Below are 20,234 nucleotides of genomic sequence, written 5' to 3' on the forward strand. Positions count from 1 at the left end.
AGAATTGAGGGACTTTGAGTGCTGGTGTGAAAACCTAGTGCAGTAGAAACTTCCTAAACTATATGAAGACAATCCAAATGAAGTCTCTGAATAATGAGGGAGACAAAGCTCCAACACTCAGATATTGTCAGTAAACGAAGCTTCTAGTACCAGGATGAGTTACATTCAATTAATTGTTGGCCAACGGGGTCCCATGGAAAACCCCAAACAATCCAAGGCTGCTGTCAAGAGACACAGGATAAAACCAAATGCTACAAGATCCGAAAAGAAAAAAGTAACAACAAAATGACCCCTAAAGATATTCTGCTACACTCATAGATCAGAGCCTTCCTTATTCAGCCATCATCAGAGAAGCTTTCCCCTGCAGCAGATGGGAACAAATTCAGAGACCCACAGCCAGATGTTTCACAGAGAGAGAAACCTTGGAACACAGAGCTCTAAATGGAATGTCTTTGTGAAAACTCTCCCCTCAGAGCTCAGAGCACCCAGAGGAAGAGGATGCGGAAAAAAGGTAAGAGTCGGAGGGGATGCAGGACACCAAGAGAACGAGGCTCTGAACCAACTGAACAAAGCTCATATGAACTCAGACTGAGGCAGCAGGCACAGGGCTGCTCGGGTCTGCACCAGGTCCTCTGTGCACATCTTATAGCTTTCAGTTTAGTGTTTCCATGGATTCCTGAGTGTGTGAATGAGTGGGTCCCTGGTTCTAGTGCCTTCTCTTGGGCTCTACTCCTTCTTTTGGTTTGCATTGTATGTCAATGTGATAGTTTTTGTTTAATCTGATGTTTTATTTTGTTAAGTTTGGTTGTTATCTCTTAGAAGCCTGCTTTTTTCTAATGAGAGACAGAAAGGAGTGGATCTGGGGGGGGGGAGACTTTGAGGAGTACAGGGATGGCAAAACAGTAATCAATATATAGTATGGGGAAAGAATCTATTCTTAATAAAAGGGGGAAAAGAAAAACAGCAGAAGTCTAACAGGAAAAAGAACACACTGGGTGGCTTTGATGAAACTGAGAAAGAATTGGTGGATTTTTATCACTGCACTTTCTACAGTGGGGAAAGTGTCTTCTGCTCTTTTGAGGACTTTATGTGGGAATTACTACATTGGCATCTTGGACATCCTGACCTGGGAATATCTGTGCTCCCATCCCCTCAATTAATTAATCTGTTGTTTATTGTTGGCAGGGGCGGGAAAGATCTTGTTTTGCATTTAATCCATTTTTTTCTCTGTGAACATCCTTTACTCTCTTCTGTTAGGCATATAGTCATACTTAAAGACAAATGTTTTCACTCGTTTAAAAAGATTTTCCCCGAAAAATAAAATTGGAAAGAAAATCAATTGCCCGAATTTAAAGGCTTTTAAATACGTCTCCAAAATCCTCCTGAGGAGAACGCTCCTTAAGTCAGTAGTCCCTTCATGGGACAGTAACCAGGTTGAAAGTGATGGTTTGGGCAAATTTGGCAGCCAGTATAGCACTGAGTAATCACGGACCTAGTCGTGTATCCTGGAGGGTGAGCCTGCCCTCTAGTGTCTGGGAAAGGAAGCACAGGTCCTTCTCACCTGTAGAAAAGGGCATAAAAGCATCATTTTTCTTCAGAGTCCCATTGGCATCCAGGAAGTGGTCAGGATTGAAGGCATCTGGTTGTTCAAAGTACCGCGGGTCATGGAGAGCTGAACTCAGGATGGGGTACACTTCAGTGTTCTAGGACACATTGTGAGAGGGAATGGTATTAGCATACTCTGGCTCCCATATGCAGACAGTCAGTCCTTAGGGAACCACAGAATGCTGGGAAACCACAAACAGGCCTAGGGTGGTGATTAGGAGAGTGGAGGATGACCATGGGGCATAGAGATGTGGAATCGCAGCTGGGCTCACCTTGGGGAGCAGGTACCCTCGGAACGAAGTGTCTTTGGTGACTTTGTGTGGCAATCCAATAGGGGCGAGATCTGCAAATCTCTGGATCTCCCGCATGACGGCCTCAGTGTAAGGCATTTTGGTGCGGTCATCAAGGGTTGGTGGGCGGTGTGAGCCAATCACCTGATCAATCTCCTTTTGGACTTTCTCTGCACAGAAAGGGAGGCAACATAGAATGTCCGTCCCTTCACAGAGGCAATGCACAGTGACCCTGTTTTCTGTGAGCCAATAGCTTAGGAACAGTGCAGAGCCAAGAGACTCTGTTGAGAAAGACACCGTGCACTCTTGGACATGCACACCTGTGCTTCTCTCAGGCACTTGTTTCTCCAGTCATGCTTAGAGCTATGTTAGAGGCTTTCTCCAAAGCTCCAACCTTGCTCATAACAGAGAGAAAAGGAAAACCCACAACAAAGGGCTATTTCATCTATCAGTCTGAGGGAAGGCTGGAGAGAGAGAGAGATGGTAAGAATTCTCCATATTTGAAATATAATGATATAATTTGTGTTCCTGCATAACACACACACACACATTTGAATGGGATTTATATTTTAAAATTCAAGGAGCTGGAGAAATGTCTCAATGGTTAAGAACACTGACCACTCTTTCAGAGGACCGGGGTTCAATCCCCAGCACTCACATGGCAACTCACACTGTGACTCCAGGTCTAGGGAATCCAACACCTCACACAGAGATACATGCAGACAAAACAACAGCGCACACTACTAAAAACAATTTTAAAAATCCAGACTAATCACCTGAGGCTATATCCTCAGGAATAAAAGGAAAGTAAATTAATCTATGTATAATTGAATACTAAATATGAATACATTGATGAATACTTTGGCCAATAAAATGGTTCAGTCAGCAAATGCATTGATTTCCACCCTAACAGCCTGACTTTGACATCAGAACCCATGTGAAAGTGCAGGAGAGACCCAACTGCACAAAGTTGTCCTCCCACCTCCACACATGAGCCGCAACAGAAAACTCACAACAACTCACATCGATTTCAACTTCTTAGAATGTGAGTGTGTAAGTCAGCTAAACAATGGATGAGTCGGTTAATAAAGGAAAGATTGCTGAGTGAGTGAAATGAGCAAAGCAAAAATGGATTCCATATTCCACTTCTCACTCACTGTATTAATCAATTAATGAGTCAATAAATGGTTCATAGACAAATAAACAATGAATACAACCAACCAAAAATTAATCAAATATATGAATGAATAAATGAGAAAATATTGGAAAAAACAGGTGGGTGTGTTGAATGATTAATCACAGATTAATGAGTGAGTTATTAAACGGATACATGGAGGAATGGATGGACACATGAAGGGTGAATTCGAAGGTCAATTAGTAGGATTAAGGAATGAGAATATTTGTATATGAATAAACCAATGAATCAATGATAGATAGCCCACTCAACTAGATCTGATCAAAGGATAAAACTCACAGGCTGATTCATCCAAATAAATGATTGAAATATGTGCCCTTAGGTGAAGCAGAGATGAAAGAATGAAGGATTAATAATCTATGGATACAGAAAAGATAGGCAGAGGAATACATGAGTGGGTAAATAGTTGTGTAGAGGGATGGATAAATGGTTGGATGAATAATAGGTGGATGAGAGATGAATAGAATGGGTAAATAGATGAAGAAGTGGATGAAGAGAAAGGCAAGTGAATAGAGGGATGTAAAGACAGAAGGAAAGAAGGAGGGAATGATGGATGGATGGATGGATGGATGGATGGATGGATGGATGGACATTTAAGATACAGCAGAAAACAATGAAAAATGGGCCAGCTGAGTGTTCATTCATGCACCACCCACAGAACAGCCCTAGTTTAGAAATAGGCCAAAGCCTTCAGGGCTCCAGATATAAGAGGCCCATGGCTCTCTTATCCACACAAACCTCCACAGCCAATAGGGAGCTAAAAGATTCCCCAGCTGGTTGTTTGTGGCGCACCTGCAACATGGGGGTATTTGAGCATGAGAAGGAAGCCATAGCGGAGCGTGGTGCTGCTGGTCTCGGTGCCAGCAAAGAAGAGAGACAGCACGGACATCATGAGGTTCTGGTGATGGAACTCGGTGTGCTGGTTGGACTTCTCCTGGTTCCAGATAGGAGAGAGAAGGGAGGGTCAGGGGTGCCTGGAGCCTTGCAGGGAGAGGCACACAAATCCTGGGAACTGTCCTTCTGTCTCACATTATATGGACCACATGACATTTCTCAGTCCTTAATATCACTTGATCTCTGTCTGTTCTGTCTTCTCTCTCTACTGTGCTCTCTGGTAGTGGTTTCTCTGGCACAGTTTCTCTTCCAGGCTCTTTCTTCCTCTGAAGTCTTTCCTGTTTTTTGTCCCTTGCCCTGTATTTCTTCCCCACCCTTCTTTCTCTCTATTTCACTTTCTCCTCCTTTTATTTTCATCATTTTCCAGACGCTTCTGCATCTCCTCTACTCCATTTCCTGTCTCTCCTCCCCATCCTCAGCCCCCTTTTCCTCCACTCACATCCTCAGCCTTCACTCTCAGCCATCCCCTCTCACTCACACAGGACTTACCTTCTCCATGCGTAGAAGGTAGGTATCGATGAAGTCTCTAGGATTACTGGGGTCCAAGGTTGTCCGGTGCTTCTCCACATTGTGGCCAATGTAGTTGAGGATTTCTTGCACGTTTTTGAAGATTTGCTTGTGGGCACCAGGAAAGTACTTCAGGAAACCAGAGAAGAGCTCAAACACCTGCAAGAAAGAAGGGTCCAGGAGGTTCTCTTGAGCTTTTAGGTCACAGGCAGTGGAAGTGCTCTTAGTGTTCTGTTGCTGCACCATGCCCAGAGAAGAGATAACCAAGGCAACTCTTACAAAAAAAAAGCATTTTTGAGGGCTTGCCTACAGTATCGGAAGTTAGTCTATTATCATCATGGCAGGAAGGAGACAGGCCTGGCATGTGCCTGTAAGTTTTCATCATGACATACATGTAGACAGACACGTTCAGTCTACATACATGACATACGTGTAGTTCAGACAGTTCAGTGCCTAAGAACTGACATCATGATGTACAAGCAGAAGGGCATATGCCTGAGAGCTGACTTCATGATACCCACGAAGACAGGCATGTGCCTGAGAGCTGACATCACGATGTACAAGCAGTAAGGCATGTGTCTGAGAGATGACACCATGGTATACAGGCAGATGGGTAGAACTAGAACCCTGGCTTTGCATGGGATTTGGAAACTCAAAGTTCACCCCTAGCAACACATCTCCTCCAATGAGGACACAAATCCTAATCCTTGCAAACAGCTCTTCAAGCATGCAAATACACTACCCTATGCAGGGCAATCTCACTCAAACCACCTCATGCCCCTATGTCCCCATGTTAAAGGGATAAGTGCACAACACACACATAACTATACACATCTCTCTCATATGTATACACTATACACACATGCATGCTTCTGAACTTTGTCTCTAAATCTGTCTCTCACCTTAGCCTTGCATTCTGTGTCTCCATTTTTCTCTCCTCTGCTCTCTCTCCCAATACCCTGTGCTGAATTGTCAGTGTGTGTTTTAATTTGGGGTTTTGCTTATGTATACAAGGTCTCATACTTGCATGAGTGGCCTTAAACTCAGTATAACAAAGGATCACCCTGAATTTCTCATCTCTCTGCCTCCATGTTCTGGAACTGCATGAGTGGTGTGCCACCACACCCAGGAAATGCCCAAAAGGACCTCACGCATGAAAACCAAGTCCTCTACCCTCAGAGCTACAGCTGCAGCACCCACATCAACATTTTCTGCATGTGTAAAGGACTCTGTATTTCTGCATTTGCATCTCTGCCCTGCTCCCCATCCTATCTCCCACCTGCTTGCAACCTCTTTGCCTCTCAAAGTTGTCTCTGCCTTTTGTCCAGCCTGAGATGCTCCCTTCTTCACCCACCCAACAGCGGCTTCTTTCCTCTGCCTTGGATGCTCCTCCCTTCCCGCCCACTGACCTGGCTGGAGAATGAGCTGATGAGTGAGAAGGTCTGATAGAACAGGTCCAACAGGCGCAGGAACTGACGGTCTCTGTAGTCAAAACGCTCTCCAAAGACAATGGAGCAGATGATGTTGGCTGTGATGCACTGGAAGAGGAAGGTAGGGTCCAGGGGGGCTCCTGGAGGAGGATTCAGGACAAGAGACAGGGGATATAGAACCAGGGAACATTTGCCTTCGGCCCCATCTCTGTAAAGCTGAACCCCCCACTCACCCACCACTCAATGAACAGCAACAACTGCTACCACATTTGCACATATGATGCACATATGAGTCTACACTCAGAGATGCATGCATCCTTTTATTTAACTACCAGATTATGTATATATAATATACTATATATATATATATATAATAGTACACAGATTATGAGATGCTATTCATATACACAGAAGGGGAGGCACCTTCACCAAGGAAGCTCAGCTAATCATGACTGGAGCTAGGATGCTGGGACCGAGAGGTGGAGTGTGTGTAGTCAGTCTTCACACTGCTTCTCCTCTCAGGACAACATCCTGACTCTGAGCTGATAGTTAACTCCCCCTGGAGGGAATGGTGCCGAGAAGGGTTCAGGGATGGCTATGTGAATTTACAAGCCCTGCACACTCCATACCCACTCTGCCAATCTTCCTCCATTCCTCTCTGACTTCTTCCATCCCTTCTCTAACATCCTCCATCCCTTCTCTGATGTCCTCCATCCCTTCTCTGATGTCCTCCATCCCTTCTCTGACTTCCTCCATCCCTTCTCTGATGTCCTCCATCCCTTCTCTGACTTCCTTCACCCTTCCTCTCTCACTTCTGAGCTCTGTGGTGTTCCAGAAGCCATCAGCCCCTGCTGCCTTTGTGTGCCAGGTTCAGTCATGAACCCTGGTGATTGAAGGGCTGTTGTCAGTCTAACAGTATTGGGCCACTGTTGCTGCTCACCCTGGGGCTGGCTTGTCTGTAGCTTCTGATTCTGTGTGGATCCTTCCCTGAGGCTCAAGGGCTTCACTATCAGCCTTGGAGATAGTTTCTCTTCCTCTGGGTCCCCCCATCACTGACTTCTTTCTCCCATCATTCTTCTCTGCAGCTTTCTTCCCTCCCGCCCTCTGCACTGACCTCTCAGATCTCCAGAGAAAGGTCAATAAGAGATGACAAATACCCCGTGTAAAGAAATGTAGGTGCAAACAACGGCCTTTTCACCAATGTGCCCTTGATATATCAAACCTTAAAGTACCCAGGGGTCCTTTGAGTTCTACCAAAGTCAAACTCCAATGAGCCTCTGTGTCCACTCTGCTCACCAGAACACTCACAAGGAAGAAAGCACAGTTCCCTGCTTAGACCACCTCTGCAGGTCCTCCTGATCAATTCCCTTCATTGATCTAGAGTCCGCATTTGTCTTTGATAAGACCTTGGGGGGCAGGAATAAGGGGGCAACTACGATGGTTGAGTCAAAGTGGCTTTGAACTCTATGTGCAATGGAAGAGGACCTTGGAACCCATTCTCCTGCTTTTACCACTGATGTGCCAAGATTACAAACATGCGGGACCATGCCCACTGTATATGATGCTAGAAGCTCTACAGCCCAGCCACAGTCACATTCTAAGACAGGACCTAAAAACATAGACAGGACTGGCCTTGAACATATGACCATCATGCCTCACCTTCAGAGCTCGGAGAGGACAAGTGTGCACTAGTTGACAGAAAATTAATTCACAGATTGATTTTCTGAAGAAAAGTGACCACTATGGTCAGTACATATTTCTGAGTTATTTTAGACACAAGACATCTGACATTCCTTTCCCTGCCCTTGTCTTTCCACCTCTGCCCTTATCTTACCCTCCCCATACATCGTGTGTGTGTGTGTGTGTGTGTGTGTGTGTGTGTGTGTGTGTGTGTGGTGTGTCTCTGTCTGTCTGTCTGTCTGTCTGTCTGTTTCTCTACCCTTCTATGTCTGTTTCTCTTTCTTTGGCTCTGCACTCAGGTCCCTGTGTCACCATCTTCCTTTCTGCCCATTCTCTGGGACTCACCCTGGGATTTCCTCAGCTCCTCCATCAGACATCGGGCCTCCTCCTGAATCCGCTCCTCCACACTCCGCTTTCCCATCCCAAAGTCTCTCATGGTGGCCAGAGAGAATCGCCGAAGGGTCTTCCAGCATTCCCCATTGGCAAAGATCACACCTAAGAAGGTAGGGGAAGACTGATGGGTTACAATGGAAGTTCAAAGACCCTGAGTCCTTCCCCACGGCTCGGGCTCCACCTCTCACATATCTTCCCTGACCACTTCCTCCACTCCACCCTGTCCCATATCTCACCATATCCCTGTACAATTGGCTCAACCACAGCAATTGTCCCCCTGCCAGAGAAAGCCTCAGCTTGGTCCACCAGAGCCTCCCTTATGGCCTCTGTCCCACACAGCATGACCACAGGCCTCGGTCCCAGGTGCACTGTGAACACGTCTCCGTATTTTTCTCGAATCTGTCAAACATAATCACACCAGGATTGTGGTTAGTCAGTGCAGACGTTGTTACACTGTGAAAACACCTAGACACAGACTGGTAAATAGTTACACACACACACCCGGCCACCCCTTCCGTTTGAGGACCTAAGAGGTGAAGGTTAATTCACCAGATATTCAGGATCTGCACTGATTGGTTGGATTTCCTAATCAGTACACCTGTAGAGTAGGGCGACAGGGCAGCACATGTTTATAATCCTGGCACTAGGAGAACAGAGACCAGACAAGCAGTAGTCATCCTTGGCTACACATCCAAATTGAAGCCAACTTCAGCTACACATGACCCTAGCTCAAAAAAGAAAGATAGATACAGATATGTATGCAGGTATACATGTAGTTCCACGCCCATAGTCTTCAGACTGGCTGTTTACCGCTGAACTCTGAATCGAACCATGCTGTCACTAAGGCTGTCCAGTGCCTCCTGACAACATCCATAGAGAACGGCCCTGACCAACCCACTGGGTTACATGGGAAGGGAAAGTGATAGTCACCTAGTAGTGGTCCTGAACGTGAGTCTGACGGCAGTATGAACAGTTAAGAAAATGCCTGGCAATGCAACCATCAGGACATCTACAGGGAATTTGTCCCAGGAACATGACAACCCTCCAGTGCTGAGAGCCCTTGAGGAGCATGGTGAGGAGTTTACAAACAACCCCCTGCCTTGCCCTCTTGTAACCTTTACTCTCTCTAGATTGCAATGCAGCTAATAGAAATGAAAGGCTATGAAAATGATCAGTGCCCAGTGTTGTTTAGGGGGCAATCCTAAGATAAAGCTCTATACATGTTTGATGTTGATGTATTTGTTTTTAGATGGGGGTCACAGTACTGAATCTTATGCAACAATGAACTAACAATCCTCAGATGATATCAACAATGTAGATGAAATTCGCCAACTCAATGTTGACACAAAAGCAAGCTTTGATTCCATCTGCTGCACCTAAATGATGTTCAAACACAGGTGTGGTTGATGGTGTGTCAGGATAGTGGGAAGGTAGTGACTACAAGGGGCTGAGACAGGGACCAGTCTTGATGTGAGCCTGTCTGCACATTGATGATAAGAATATGTTCCTCTTTCAAATTTATTGAGGTGTGCTTTTTGAAAGATGACCCACTTCAACCATATCTTAACTCAAAATTTAATAGTCGGAGCTGGAGAGGTGGCTCAGTGGTTAAGAATACTGCCTTTATTGCAGAGAGTTTAGTCCTGCCTCCCATGTCAGATAGCTAACAACTGCCTGTAATGCCAGCTTCATGGGATTTGACATCCTCTAGCTTCTTCGGATATCGGACATGCATAAGGACCACTTAAAAACACACATAAATACATGCAAAACGATGATGATGAAAATAAAAATAGATAGAGGGTCGGTGGATGGATGGATGAATGGATAAGTAAATAAGTAGGTAGATGAGTGAATATATAGACAGACATACAGATCATTTGAAAGCATTGTACTTTGGGCACATCAGATAAGAGCACTTGGTCACAGTTGTGATGACCATGGTTTGTATCTCAGCACCAATATAACAAGACAGTGCATTCATGCATATCTATGACTTCTGAGCAAAGTGTTGGACAGTGAAGATAGGATTTCTGGGACTTGTTGACTTCCAGACCCAGTTTCAGGGAGGGATCCTTCCTCAAAGTAATTAGAAGAATTGATGGAGAAGGACACCTGGCACCCTCCTCTGGTCTCTGCCTCCATGAAAAGGCGTGTGCACACAGTTAGAAATATACTCATACAGACAGACATACAAACCAACTCACTCATAAAATTGCATGTTTTAGAAGTTAGGTTAAGGTTACTTTAAATGCTGTGCACTGCCCTCTGCAAGCCCCCTCCTGGTTCCCTACTTCTGCTCTTACATCCCTAAGAACAGTTTCACCACAACCCAAGTCACAACATTCACTGAAACATACCTCACTTAATACCCTGAGCCTTCCCCAGGCCTCTCACTGTACCCATGCTGCTGAAAATAAGATCAAGGTCCCTATCATGATGGCACAGCTGTGCCTGACAGGGTCCCATCAGTCCTCTGCTTCTCCGTTCCTCCCTTGTTCCTCTTTTCCACCAGCCCCATGTTGTTCCCTGACCCTGTTCCCCTTCAGGTCCTTTCTGCAGCACCTGACTATCTCAGTGCCACCATCTGTGTCTCTCAGAATTTTTGTTCACAAGCAAAGCAAGACATTGTGTCACCAACTCCCACCATTTGCTGAAACACCACACTGTTTTGTTTGATTCATTGCTCCTGTCCATCTGCCATGTCTGTCTGTCACTGCCAGGGTAATGTTCTGTAGGCGTGGTGACCTTATCCGCCTCTGAGATGTCACAGCTAGAATGTTCCCCCAGGACAAAGGGACCAAATAAATTATCAGTGATTTGGTAAATAAGACAATGTATGAGCAAAGGGAGTTGTCATTTAATAAACACGGAATGTCACACCCTTGAGACCCATGCATTCTTGTTGTCACCAGAAGAGAAAGGCAATATTCAAGAATACTCAAAACTGAGGCACAATCCCACGTCTTTCTGACTTTGATGAATGGAGAAGAATTTATACCAATCCTCCTCCCCATTACCAGGACACACATGTGTTCATCCCTTCTCTTTTCACTAGTCAAAACATACTGGGCGATTAGATGGCCCAAGAAAGACCTGGAACAAGTCTAATTATTCTCAAAATAATATTGTGGATTGTTTTATTCTGAGACAGAATCTTTTATCCCAAGATGGTCTCAAGTTCTCTCTGTAGCTAAAAGATGACCTTGAACTCCTGATTCTCCTGCCTCCACCTCCTGTGTGTGTCACAAGACCTGGAAAATGCTCAAAAGTTTATCTTAATTTCTGTATGCCTATTTACAAAAGAGGTGACCTGAACTCTTAACCTAATTCTGAAAAGTTTCAGCGGTAGTTACATCATGAGGTGGCTTTATTCCAGGAGCATTTCGGAGACTTAGGAGCTGCAGATCTGTATGCACCAGATCTCAGCCTCTCCTCTCACTGTTTGTTCCTATGCCTGTGAACCTTCCCCAAGCTGAACCTTATTTTCGGTCTCAGCTCATTTTCCAAATGTCGAGAAGGGGCAATTTATATAGAGCACAGATTTTTTTTCTTACATTTTTTGAGACCGGGCATTTTTAGTATGACATGCATCTGAAAGGAGTTTCTTCCCATGTTATCCATGTTTTTTTTTAAAAAAAAAAGGCAACAAAGCATGAATCTGAGAAAGAAGGGGCTGAACTCACTTTGATGATAACCCCAGTCCTGTGACAGACACATTGATCCATTCATAAGGCAGGTCTCAGAAGAAGAAAGGAGGAGGCAATAGTGATGGCCAAGGTGATGATAAGAAAAAGAAGAACAGAGGAGAACAAAAGGAAATGGGGGAGGTACATTCTGAAGGTCCTTCCTCTATTGGCTGAGGATGCATTTGCTTGGCAGAGTGCTTGTCTGGCATGCGCCAGTCACCCAATAAAAAAGGCTGTAATGTAGCACCACACCTAGAAAAATACGTATGTCTAAAATGATGCTGAAATAACACTCCTCAAAATAGTAACACCATAACACAGAGTTTAATTATTAAAGACAAATGAATTGTTATTAAGACACCATAGAATACTGGTGACTTTAGGTATGGAGGGTCTAGCAAAAGAATGTCATCATTAAGACCCCAGTCTTTGTAACAGACACACCATGATTAAAGCCCACACAACCATCTGAGAACACAGCTGCCTAGAAGAGTTCTCAGCTTCTTGAGCCACCAGAGAAGCTTCCAAGAAACATTCCAGAGGGCTTGCCAGCTGCTGCCTCAAGTGCATCCACACATGGGTTGGACCTTATGGAGCTGACACAGCCTTTAGCAGCTGTGTTTGAGTCAGGCTTCGGCCTCATCCATGACACACCTGAGAGAGCCGAGCTGCTTGCTTCTGGGCTTCACTACAGGACATCACTACCACTTGGCATCCAGAGCCATCCGTCTGGACCACCTGCTCTTTCTTCTTGCCTGTTCCATATGTTATGCCTTGAACATGATTAAAGTGTCTTCTGTGCACTCTCTGCTGGAAGTTTGATCCCCGATGTGGTTGTGTTGAGAGGTGGCAGAGCCCTCGGGAACTGGAGCCTAATGAGAGGGATTGGGTCTTCAAGGTAGAGCCACAGAATAGGTTAATGCTGGTCTCACAGAGAGGTCTGGATTCTCAGAGAATGGATTATTATAAAACAAGGCCAACCCACATGGTTATCGTCTTCTACATGTGACAGGTTTTCCTGCCCTCTACTGTATTGTGACACACAAAAAGGGTCGCTATCAGAGGTTGGAAGAATTGGCTACTTGATCTTAGACTGTCACTATTATGAGCTGGATAAGCCTTTAATTTATAAAGAACTTAGCCTCTGGACTTCTGTGGCAGCAACAGAAAACAGATGAAGACATTAGGGGACTTCCTCTTGCCTGCTTAGTTGAATCACTTCAGTTCTTACCATCCTTGGCATCAGTTAAGCCGGCTCATCCCCATGACCTGAAGATTCAGTGCCGGCCTCTCCCCTGTCACACCATGGGCTCATCCACCTGGCTCCACACTTTCCCTAGCACCAGCTGCTGATCAGGAATGGTTTTTTCTAGAGTGCCATCATTCTAGAATGTCTTTGTGATTTATTCAAGTCCTGCCACTTACATGGGTCTGTTTGAACTCTCAACCAATCTTAAAATTCCTATTGCTTTGCTTGTATCCAATGTCACCCAGGTGAGCAGATAACTTGCCAAATTAATTTTTATGAGTTTATTCTATATCTTCAAACAGACTCTCAGCTTCTGAGGGCCAAGGAAGGCAACTTGGCTCCCTGACATTGCCACATACATTGGATCGCTGATTTGAACAGTTCTCTAAGGAGCTTCATAGAGAGTAGGAATTCCCTGCCCAGTGCACATCACCTAGCCCCTGGGAATCTTGTTTGCAGATGACATGATGACTGTCCCTACAGGGAAAAGATGCAGCATGTCGTGCTATCATGACAGGATATCACCAACCCTCACTGTGAGTTCTGGGCGTAAGGATGCTGGGGGAGGTGCCACTTTCTTCAGTGATGTAGCTGTACATAAGTTGCTCACATGACAGTAAATAGCTCCCACATCCATAATTACTCAAGCAACCCTAATTACCTCCCTCCAAGTAGGACTGACCTTTAGACACAGAGACGTGGACAGCAAAATAAGAAAAAAAAGGATCAGATTTTCAGAGAATGCAAAAATATTGAATAGGAAGCTAAGTGGAATGGTCTGGCATGTGTGAAGCACATTTGAAAAACACTTATGGCCAGATGTACCACACATCTGTCAATCCAGCACATGAGATGTTAGCTCAAAAGGATTATTAGCCCGAGAAAAGGAGGATGATCTTATTCCCCCTCCCCCCAAAATGAAATTGTCTCAAATTTTAAAATTCAAATGGTCCAAATATATCACCCACCATTGGCCCAGGTGGGTGAAATATTAAAAAACCAAGGGGTAGCAGGAAGTTGGGATTGTTGCCACTAAATCAGCTCTCTAAACGGGAAGTAGGGCCAAAAATGCTAAGTGATTCCTAATAAAGAAGTGGTAATTGAAGATGAAATCTCTCTTGTGGAGACTGTAAAAGATGGTGCCAGGGTCAGCTCCTTGAATGGTCCATGTGTTATAAATATAAAATGTGTTTTATGTTATAAAAACATAAAAATAAGCATTCCCTACCTATCCCACCTCCTGACCTGCCTCTCCTCCCCTTTGTTTCTAAATACAGCAGGCTAATCCCTTGTGCTGGTAGAAGCAAACCCTATCTACTGCAATATCTGACATTTTTTCTTTCTCTTCTGGACCAAATTGTAAGCCCTTAGCACACATCTCAACACCTCAACTCCTTTCACATTACAAGCACAGTGCCCCACCCAATTCCAACGTGTCAACCGACCTGAGCACCACCCACCACCAATCAGCATCTCACCAACGCTAAGCCACAGGGCACAGGCCCTGTGCATGTCTCACCTGCATGAAGGAGTTGAGGAGGCCTCCTCTGTCCATCTGCAGGAGGTTCCCCAAGAAGGGCAGGGGACGAGGTCCTGGAGGGAGATGTCCATGAGCCTTTGGGTGGCCCCTGACCAGAAGCAGTAAGAAGCTCATGAGAAGAACAAGGAGAAGCAGGACACTGGGCTCCATGGTCCTGGTCTGAGCACCATCCACTTCACTGCACACTCCAGCGGGACTTTTATGTTGAACCTGCCTCTCCACCCAGTTGAGCAACTTCAGTTATTTCTGCCTCCTATCTCATCATTGTCCCATAGTGTTAGCACTCATACTTCCTGCTTGGGCTGTCAGTGACCTGCTCGCTCCCTATTCCATAGATGCTGGCAAGGACAAAGAAACAGGTACATAAGACAGAAAAATATAGTGAGTCAAGCATCTTGATTTCAGGGGGTTTATGCACACATGTCAGCTCAGCTTTCTCTGTCTATTTACACAGGTGTGGACTGTCTGTGTGCTGCATATGTGAAGGGTTATTTCTTATGTGAGTGTGCATGTCTGTGCTTTTGTGTGTTTCTCTAGATTTGTGTGTGTATGTTGTTGTTGTTGTTGTTGTTGTTGTGGTGGTGGTGGTGGTGGTGGTGGTGGTGGTGGTGGGTCTGTATTGATTGGTTTTCCAAGACAGGGTTTCTCTGTGAAACCATGGCTGTCCTGAAACACACTCTGTAGACCAGGCTGGCCTCCAACTCAGAAAACCTCCTGCCTCTGCCTCCTGATATTAATATTAATACAAGTACATCCTTGCATTGGGAATCTACTCTGTTTGTTCTTAGTTTTGCATGTGATTTGAGTAACAGGAGTAAAGTTGTATGTTACCATGTGACTCTCCGTGTGTTTGTACATACATAACCCCAACCCCAGTGCTGATGTGATTTCTCCAGAGTCCCCATGTCACTCTCTGGCCTGTGACAACCACATATGGGAAAAAATGGAGAAGTAGGAAGATACAGGAGGTGTGAGGCTCAGCAGTCAGGTGGAGAGAGAGGCTCCAGCCTGACCGAGGAGCAGTTGGAGCCTCTGGGTCTCTGATCCCTGTGACTGGTGATCACTTCCTCCTCCTGGCTGTCTCACAGCACCTGAAGCTCTCTGGTCTTCCCCCTGACCCACCTCTCTCTAACGGTGTCTCTATCCCCTGTAGACTCAGAGCTTCAGGGTGCTGAGACTGCCTAACTCTGTTTTCCTACTGAGGCAGAGTACCAGAGAGCGGAGCAGGAAATTATAATTAGCAGACATTTTACATTTGTACTTCTGGAAGCAGCTATTTCCCAGAACACCACACTGGTGTCTGGTGAGGCATTTGCTGCTGCATTATAACATACCGGGGGCAAGCAAGTGCACCTAAGACTGGGAGAGCTGAAAAGGAAACTGGACACTCCATAGAGGACCCGCTCCTATGACAATGACGTCAATCCAGTCACAAAGTGTCGTGGTTAGAATGTGAAAGATCTCTCACGACTCCATGTGTTTGAATGCTTGATCTCCAACCAATAGTATTTTAGGATGTTCTCAGACTTGGTAGAAAATTACTTGAGGGAACCTCTCCCTCACACCCTCTAGTTGCCCCTTCTCACCTCCCCCATGCTCACACAGCAAACCTAGGGGTTCAGCTGCCCCACCTCCCTGTCTTGAAACTGACGCTAAATAAATTAGCCACAGTAACAAAGCAACTAACACAAAAAATAAGTACCAGGAGTGGGGTTGTTATATGATAAACTCACCATTTACTTTCTTCTTTTAAATTCTTTGGTAGTTTGAGCCCCAGCATTGACATGGGAAATTGGAACTAATTACATATTAGTAGCAAAAAATGAATTGCATGTGGGAGAGAGAGACAGAACCTGGCTATGAATGTTAGCCTAATCTAAGTAACTTGTTATCACCAGCCACGCCGATCTTTAAATATTGTACAACTCTTAAAAAAATCGCCACCAACTAAAGACCAACTGATCAAATAAGTAAGCTGGAAAGGAACATTCCACAACCAAAATATAACATAAAGGCAACGCCTGAATCACATTTAAAACATCTCATTTCTTCCTTTGTTGTTGTCTTAACTTAACTATATTATAAAACATAACACAGAGAAATTGACCAGGTCCACAGTCTATACACCGCAGTGAACATCTACTCACTTAGAATGGGCATTACAAAGCTGTAGAGCTTCACATTGTCATTTTATTCTTTTGTTTTGTTTTGTTTTGTTTGTTTTTCAAGACAGGGTTTCTCTGTAACTTTGGAGCTTGTCCTGGAACTTGCTCTGTAGACCAGTCTGGCCTCAAACTCAGAGATCCACCTGCCTCTGCCTCCTGAGTGCTGGGATTAAAGGCGTGTACCACTACTACCCAGATCCTTTTTTAATTTTCATTTTATGTATATAAGTGTTTCATCTGAACATATTTATGTTCAACACATGTATGTCTTGTGCCCAAGAGGTTAGAAGAGGGTACTGTATGTTCTCAAATTAGAGTTGTAGATGGCTGTAGCCATCATGTTGATGCTAGGAACTTAACCTGGGTCTTCTTCAAGAACAGCAAGTGCTCTTAACTATTGAACCCTCTCCTAGTTCACATATCACTTCTTGATGTAGTTATAATGGCATTTAAATTTCAATTTGAATTTTAGAAAGAATATTCAACCATTAGTACTCTGTTTCTGCTCCTTCCAATATAACCCACCCTATACTCTCAGATAAAAAGCATTCATTTCATCCCAATACCCTAAACTCTAAATTTAATTAAAGCCTTTCCCATAGTTCACCACTTTTTTTTTACTAACTTTGTTGGTCACCATTCAATTGTAAACTACAAACTAGTATAAATCTGGATATATAATGTATACACACTGGGGTCAAGTTAAATGCATATCTGTGTCTTAGAAGAGAACCCTCATTCTCTATGGCATAAATTGTATCTCATCTTGACATTTTGAGAAAAGAAGTGATGAGAGATGAGGAACCTAGAAGGATGTGTTGAGTCGTTTGCAGGGAAGAGAAAGAGGGTCAAGAAACTGAAATAGAACCAGCCATTTGGATAACACTGACATCTAATGAACTACATAGACAGTCAAAGGCAAGACTGCCTGGAGATGGGCTCGGTTGATAGACTATATTCCTTGCATCCATGAAGACTTGAATTTTACCTTCATCACTGCATGAAGTGAGTGTGATAATGAATGAATATATACAGTCTCAGGACCCTAAAGTTTATTCTTGACTAAATCAGGATCATATTCTAGTTATAGACCTTTCCAAAGTATCTCAACACAAGAAATATCAGCTATCCAAGGCCCAGAACCATCAACATTATCTACCCTCACATATGTCAGTGTCGTTGTGGTCCAGTACCCAAGGTGTATTGTCATCCTGATAGACAAGTGGATTCAAAGCAACCTAAAGCTTCAAAAGATGTCCTTTGTTCTTTCTCTCTTGGTGTGAAGGTCTCATGAAACCCAACCTACCCTGTATCACAGTGTAGCCAAGGATGCAATGGCTCCTTTATTGGTGCTGAGCACATAGCCATGAATCTCAATGATTATATTATATGCTGCTGGGCGTTGAACTCAGGGCTTCATTTACACTGGGCAAGTCAGCATTCCCCAACTCTGCCAAATCCCCAGCACCCATTTTTTTTTTGTTTTGACTTTCTTTGTTTTTAGGAAACATAATATCACTATGTAGTACAGGCCGAACTTGAATTCCTGATTTTCCTGCTTCCACATCCCAGCACTTAGAATGCAAGTGTGTGCCAATGTGTCAAAGATATTTGGGGTTTTGCTCTGCCACCCAGGCTGACTGTGAACTTATGATCTTTTCTCTTGAGTGACTAAGATTACAGACTTAGGCCATGTGATCTTATGATTTTGTTGTTGTTGTTGCTGGTGGTGGTGTTCATACTGTGTGTAAAACTCTGGTGTGTACTTTTGAAGTGATAAAAAATTAATTTGTATCATAATTCCAAGATTTTTGAATTATATAGAAAATGATTTGTGTATCTCTGCTATTTCAAGAATATATAAAACTTCCAAGTTTGAATTTGATTCTCCATACCACATTTTAAATTGGTTTGTTTATCTGTCTTAGACAAGTTCTCCCTATGTATCCCAGGCTCATCTTGAACTCATAAAGCTATTCTCACAGGCTCCTAGTGCTGGTATTACAGATGTGTGCCATCATATCTGGCACATTTCATGTTTGTAAAGCAGCTTTTCTATTGCACAAAGTAGTTCTAATTCACTGCATGACCTTTGACAACGCCCCAATCTCTCTTTCTATTTCCTCTGTATATTAATAAGGGAAGGTGATATACCTTCCCAAAGTGTAAATTGTCAGCTACTGCATGGAACATACCTCATGGCTCCCACCAAGAATTCTGGGTTGGAAAAATGGCCCATGTTCAGTATCAGATCACCCAACTTGGCAAGAACAAAGGTCTGGTTTCAGTTCAGTCTAGGGTGGCACCATTCCAAGGTCAGGAGAGTGCAGGTTCTGTGTCTGAAATCTGCATGCCTTTCTTCCCTTCCTCTCTGGTCACTGGAATGTAACTCTGCTATTAGGTCATGTCCTAGATGTAGACAGGCACTGTATAAATGTAGAAAGAAGAGTGTTCTCTGTGTGTGTGTGTTTGTCTCTGTTTCTCTCTCTCTCTCTCTCTCTCTCTCTCTCTCTCTCTGTGTGTGTGTGTGTGTGTGTGTGTGTGTGTGTGTGTGTGTGTGTGTGTGTTTCTCTCTCTAGTAAAGAGATGTGAAGTCTTGTTTTTAAAAGAGAGAGAGATCCAAGGATAGGCCCATGCTTCTCATTTCAGCAATTGGGAGGCTGAGATTAAGCATCAGTCCTTGCCTGGGTAACTTAGCAAGACCCTATCTCCAAATTAAAATTTTCTAAAGGGCTGGTGATGTACCATAATGGTAGAGCTCTTGCCTGGCCTCTGACAGTCATGGATGAATGATCCTGGATGTGCCTTAGGGTTAGGATACTTTACAAGCAGGTCCTAGGTTCCATCTCCATGCAGGAGAAAGAGAGATGATGTATAGAGGGAGCAGGAGGGACAAAGAGATTAATCACAGAGATGGGTGACACAGAGATATAGAGAGAAACAGAAAAAAGAAAGAAGCCTTGAGTCTGGGAGAAGAAGAAAAGAGTAAATTAAGGCCAGAGACTCAGAGACTCAGAGAGAGTATTGGGAATACCACTTAGTCCCTGCAACTGTGAGAATCCACTGGGCTATGTTGGTTCACCTCAACTAGATTTGGGATCATATTAACCATACCCCTGGGGGTGCCTTCTTAAGAGAACTACAGATTTTTAATTGATAGGGAATCCCTACCCTGTCTATGGGTACCATCCTTTTGTGGTTCCCAATCAAAATAGAGAGAAGACTACATGTTGAACACAAGTACACATCTACCTCTGGCTCAAGACCAGGAATACAGTGTGACATACAGTGTAACCTCTGACACACTCCTGTCCCAACACCTTCCGTGTCATCATAGATGGTACCTTCAAAACATCCCTTTCTCTTCCTGTTGACCCTTGTCAGGCCCTTTGTCACAGCAGTGGACCAGCCATTCCTCCTGAAAATTTGTATTCTTTGTTGTCACTGTGATACACCTAACCATACGGTTCTTGGGCCTTTGGAGATGATTTATGGAAAGAACATGAAATTATAAAGAAGCCCAAAAGTGGCCTGTATTTGGGTGCTCTGGTGGGACTTTGGAAAACCAGAATAGTAAAAGAAAGGGAAACAATAGTG

At 44.2% G+C, this 20,234-nt stretch overlaps 1 protein-coding gene across 2 annotated transcripts in view; it reads right to left on the reverse strand.

Moving 5' to 3' along the window:
* LOC125404700 (cytochrome P450 2B2-like) overlaps nucleotides 1-20,234 on the reverse strand; it is a 52,477-nt gene that overhangs the window by 11,111 nt on the left and 21,132 nt on the right. Inside the window, exons 1-8 of one of the 2 annotated variants that reach the window (XM_087907560.1) lie at nucleotides 14,452-14,661; nucleotides 8,231-8,393; nucleotides 7,947-8,096; nucleotides 5,901-6,061; nucleotides 4,474-4,650; nucleotides 3,883-4,024; nucleotides 1,878-2,065; nucleotides 1,562-1,703 (exon numbers count right to left, since the gene is read on the reverse strand). In XM_087907560.1, the coding sequence (XP_087763686.1) occupies nucleotides 1,562-1,703; nucleotides 1,878-2,065; nucleotides 3,883-4,024; nucleotides 4,474-4,650; nucleotides 5,901-6,061; nucleotides 7,947-8,096; nucleotides 8,231-8,393; nucleotides 14,452-14,622 (1,294 nt within the window). In that variant the 5' untranslated portion in view covers nucleotides 14,623-14,661. Of the gene's footprint in view, nucleotides 1-1,561; nucleotides 1,704-1,877; nucleotides 2,066-3,882; nucleotides 4,025-4,473; nucleotides 4,651-5,900; nucleotides 6,062-7,946; nucleotides 8,097-8,230; nucleotides 8,394-14,451; nucleotides 14,662-20,234 lie in introns of those variants that run through there. The other variant, XM_087907564.1, reaches the window with a different exon arrangement.

The sequence above is a fragment of the Myodes glareolus genome, chromosome 1, assembly GCF_982192425.1.
Source record: "Myodes glareolus chromosome 1, mMyoGla1.1, whole genome shotgun sequence".
Lineage (NCBI taxonomy): Eukaryota > Metazoa > Chordata > Mammalia > Rodentia > Cricetidae > Myodes > Myodes glareolus.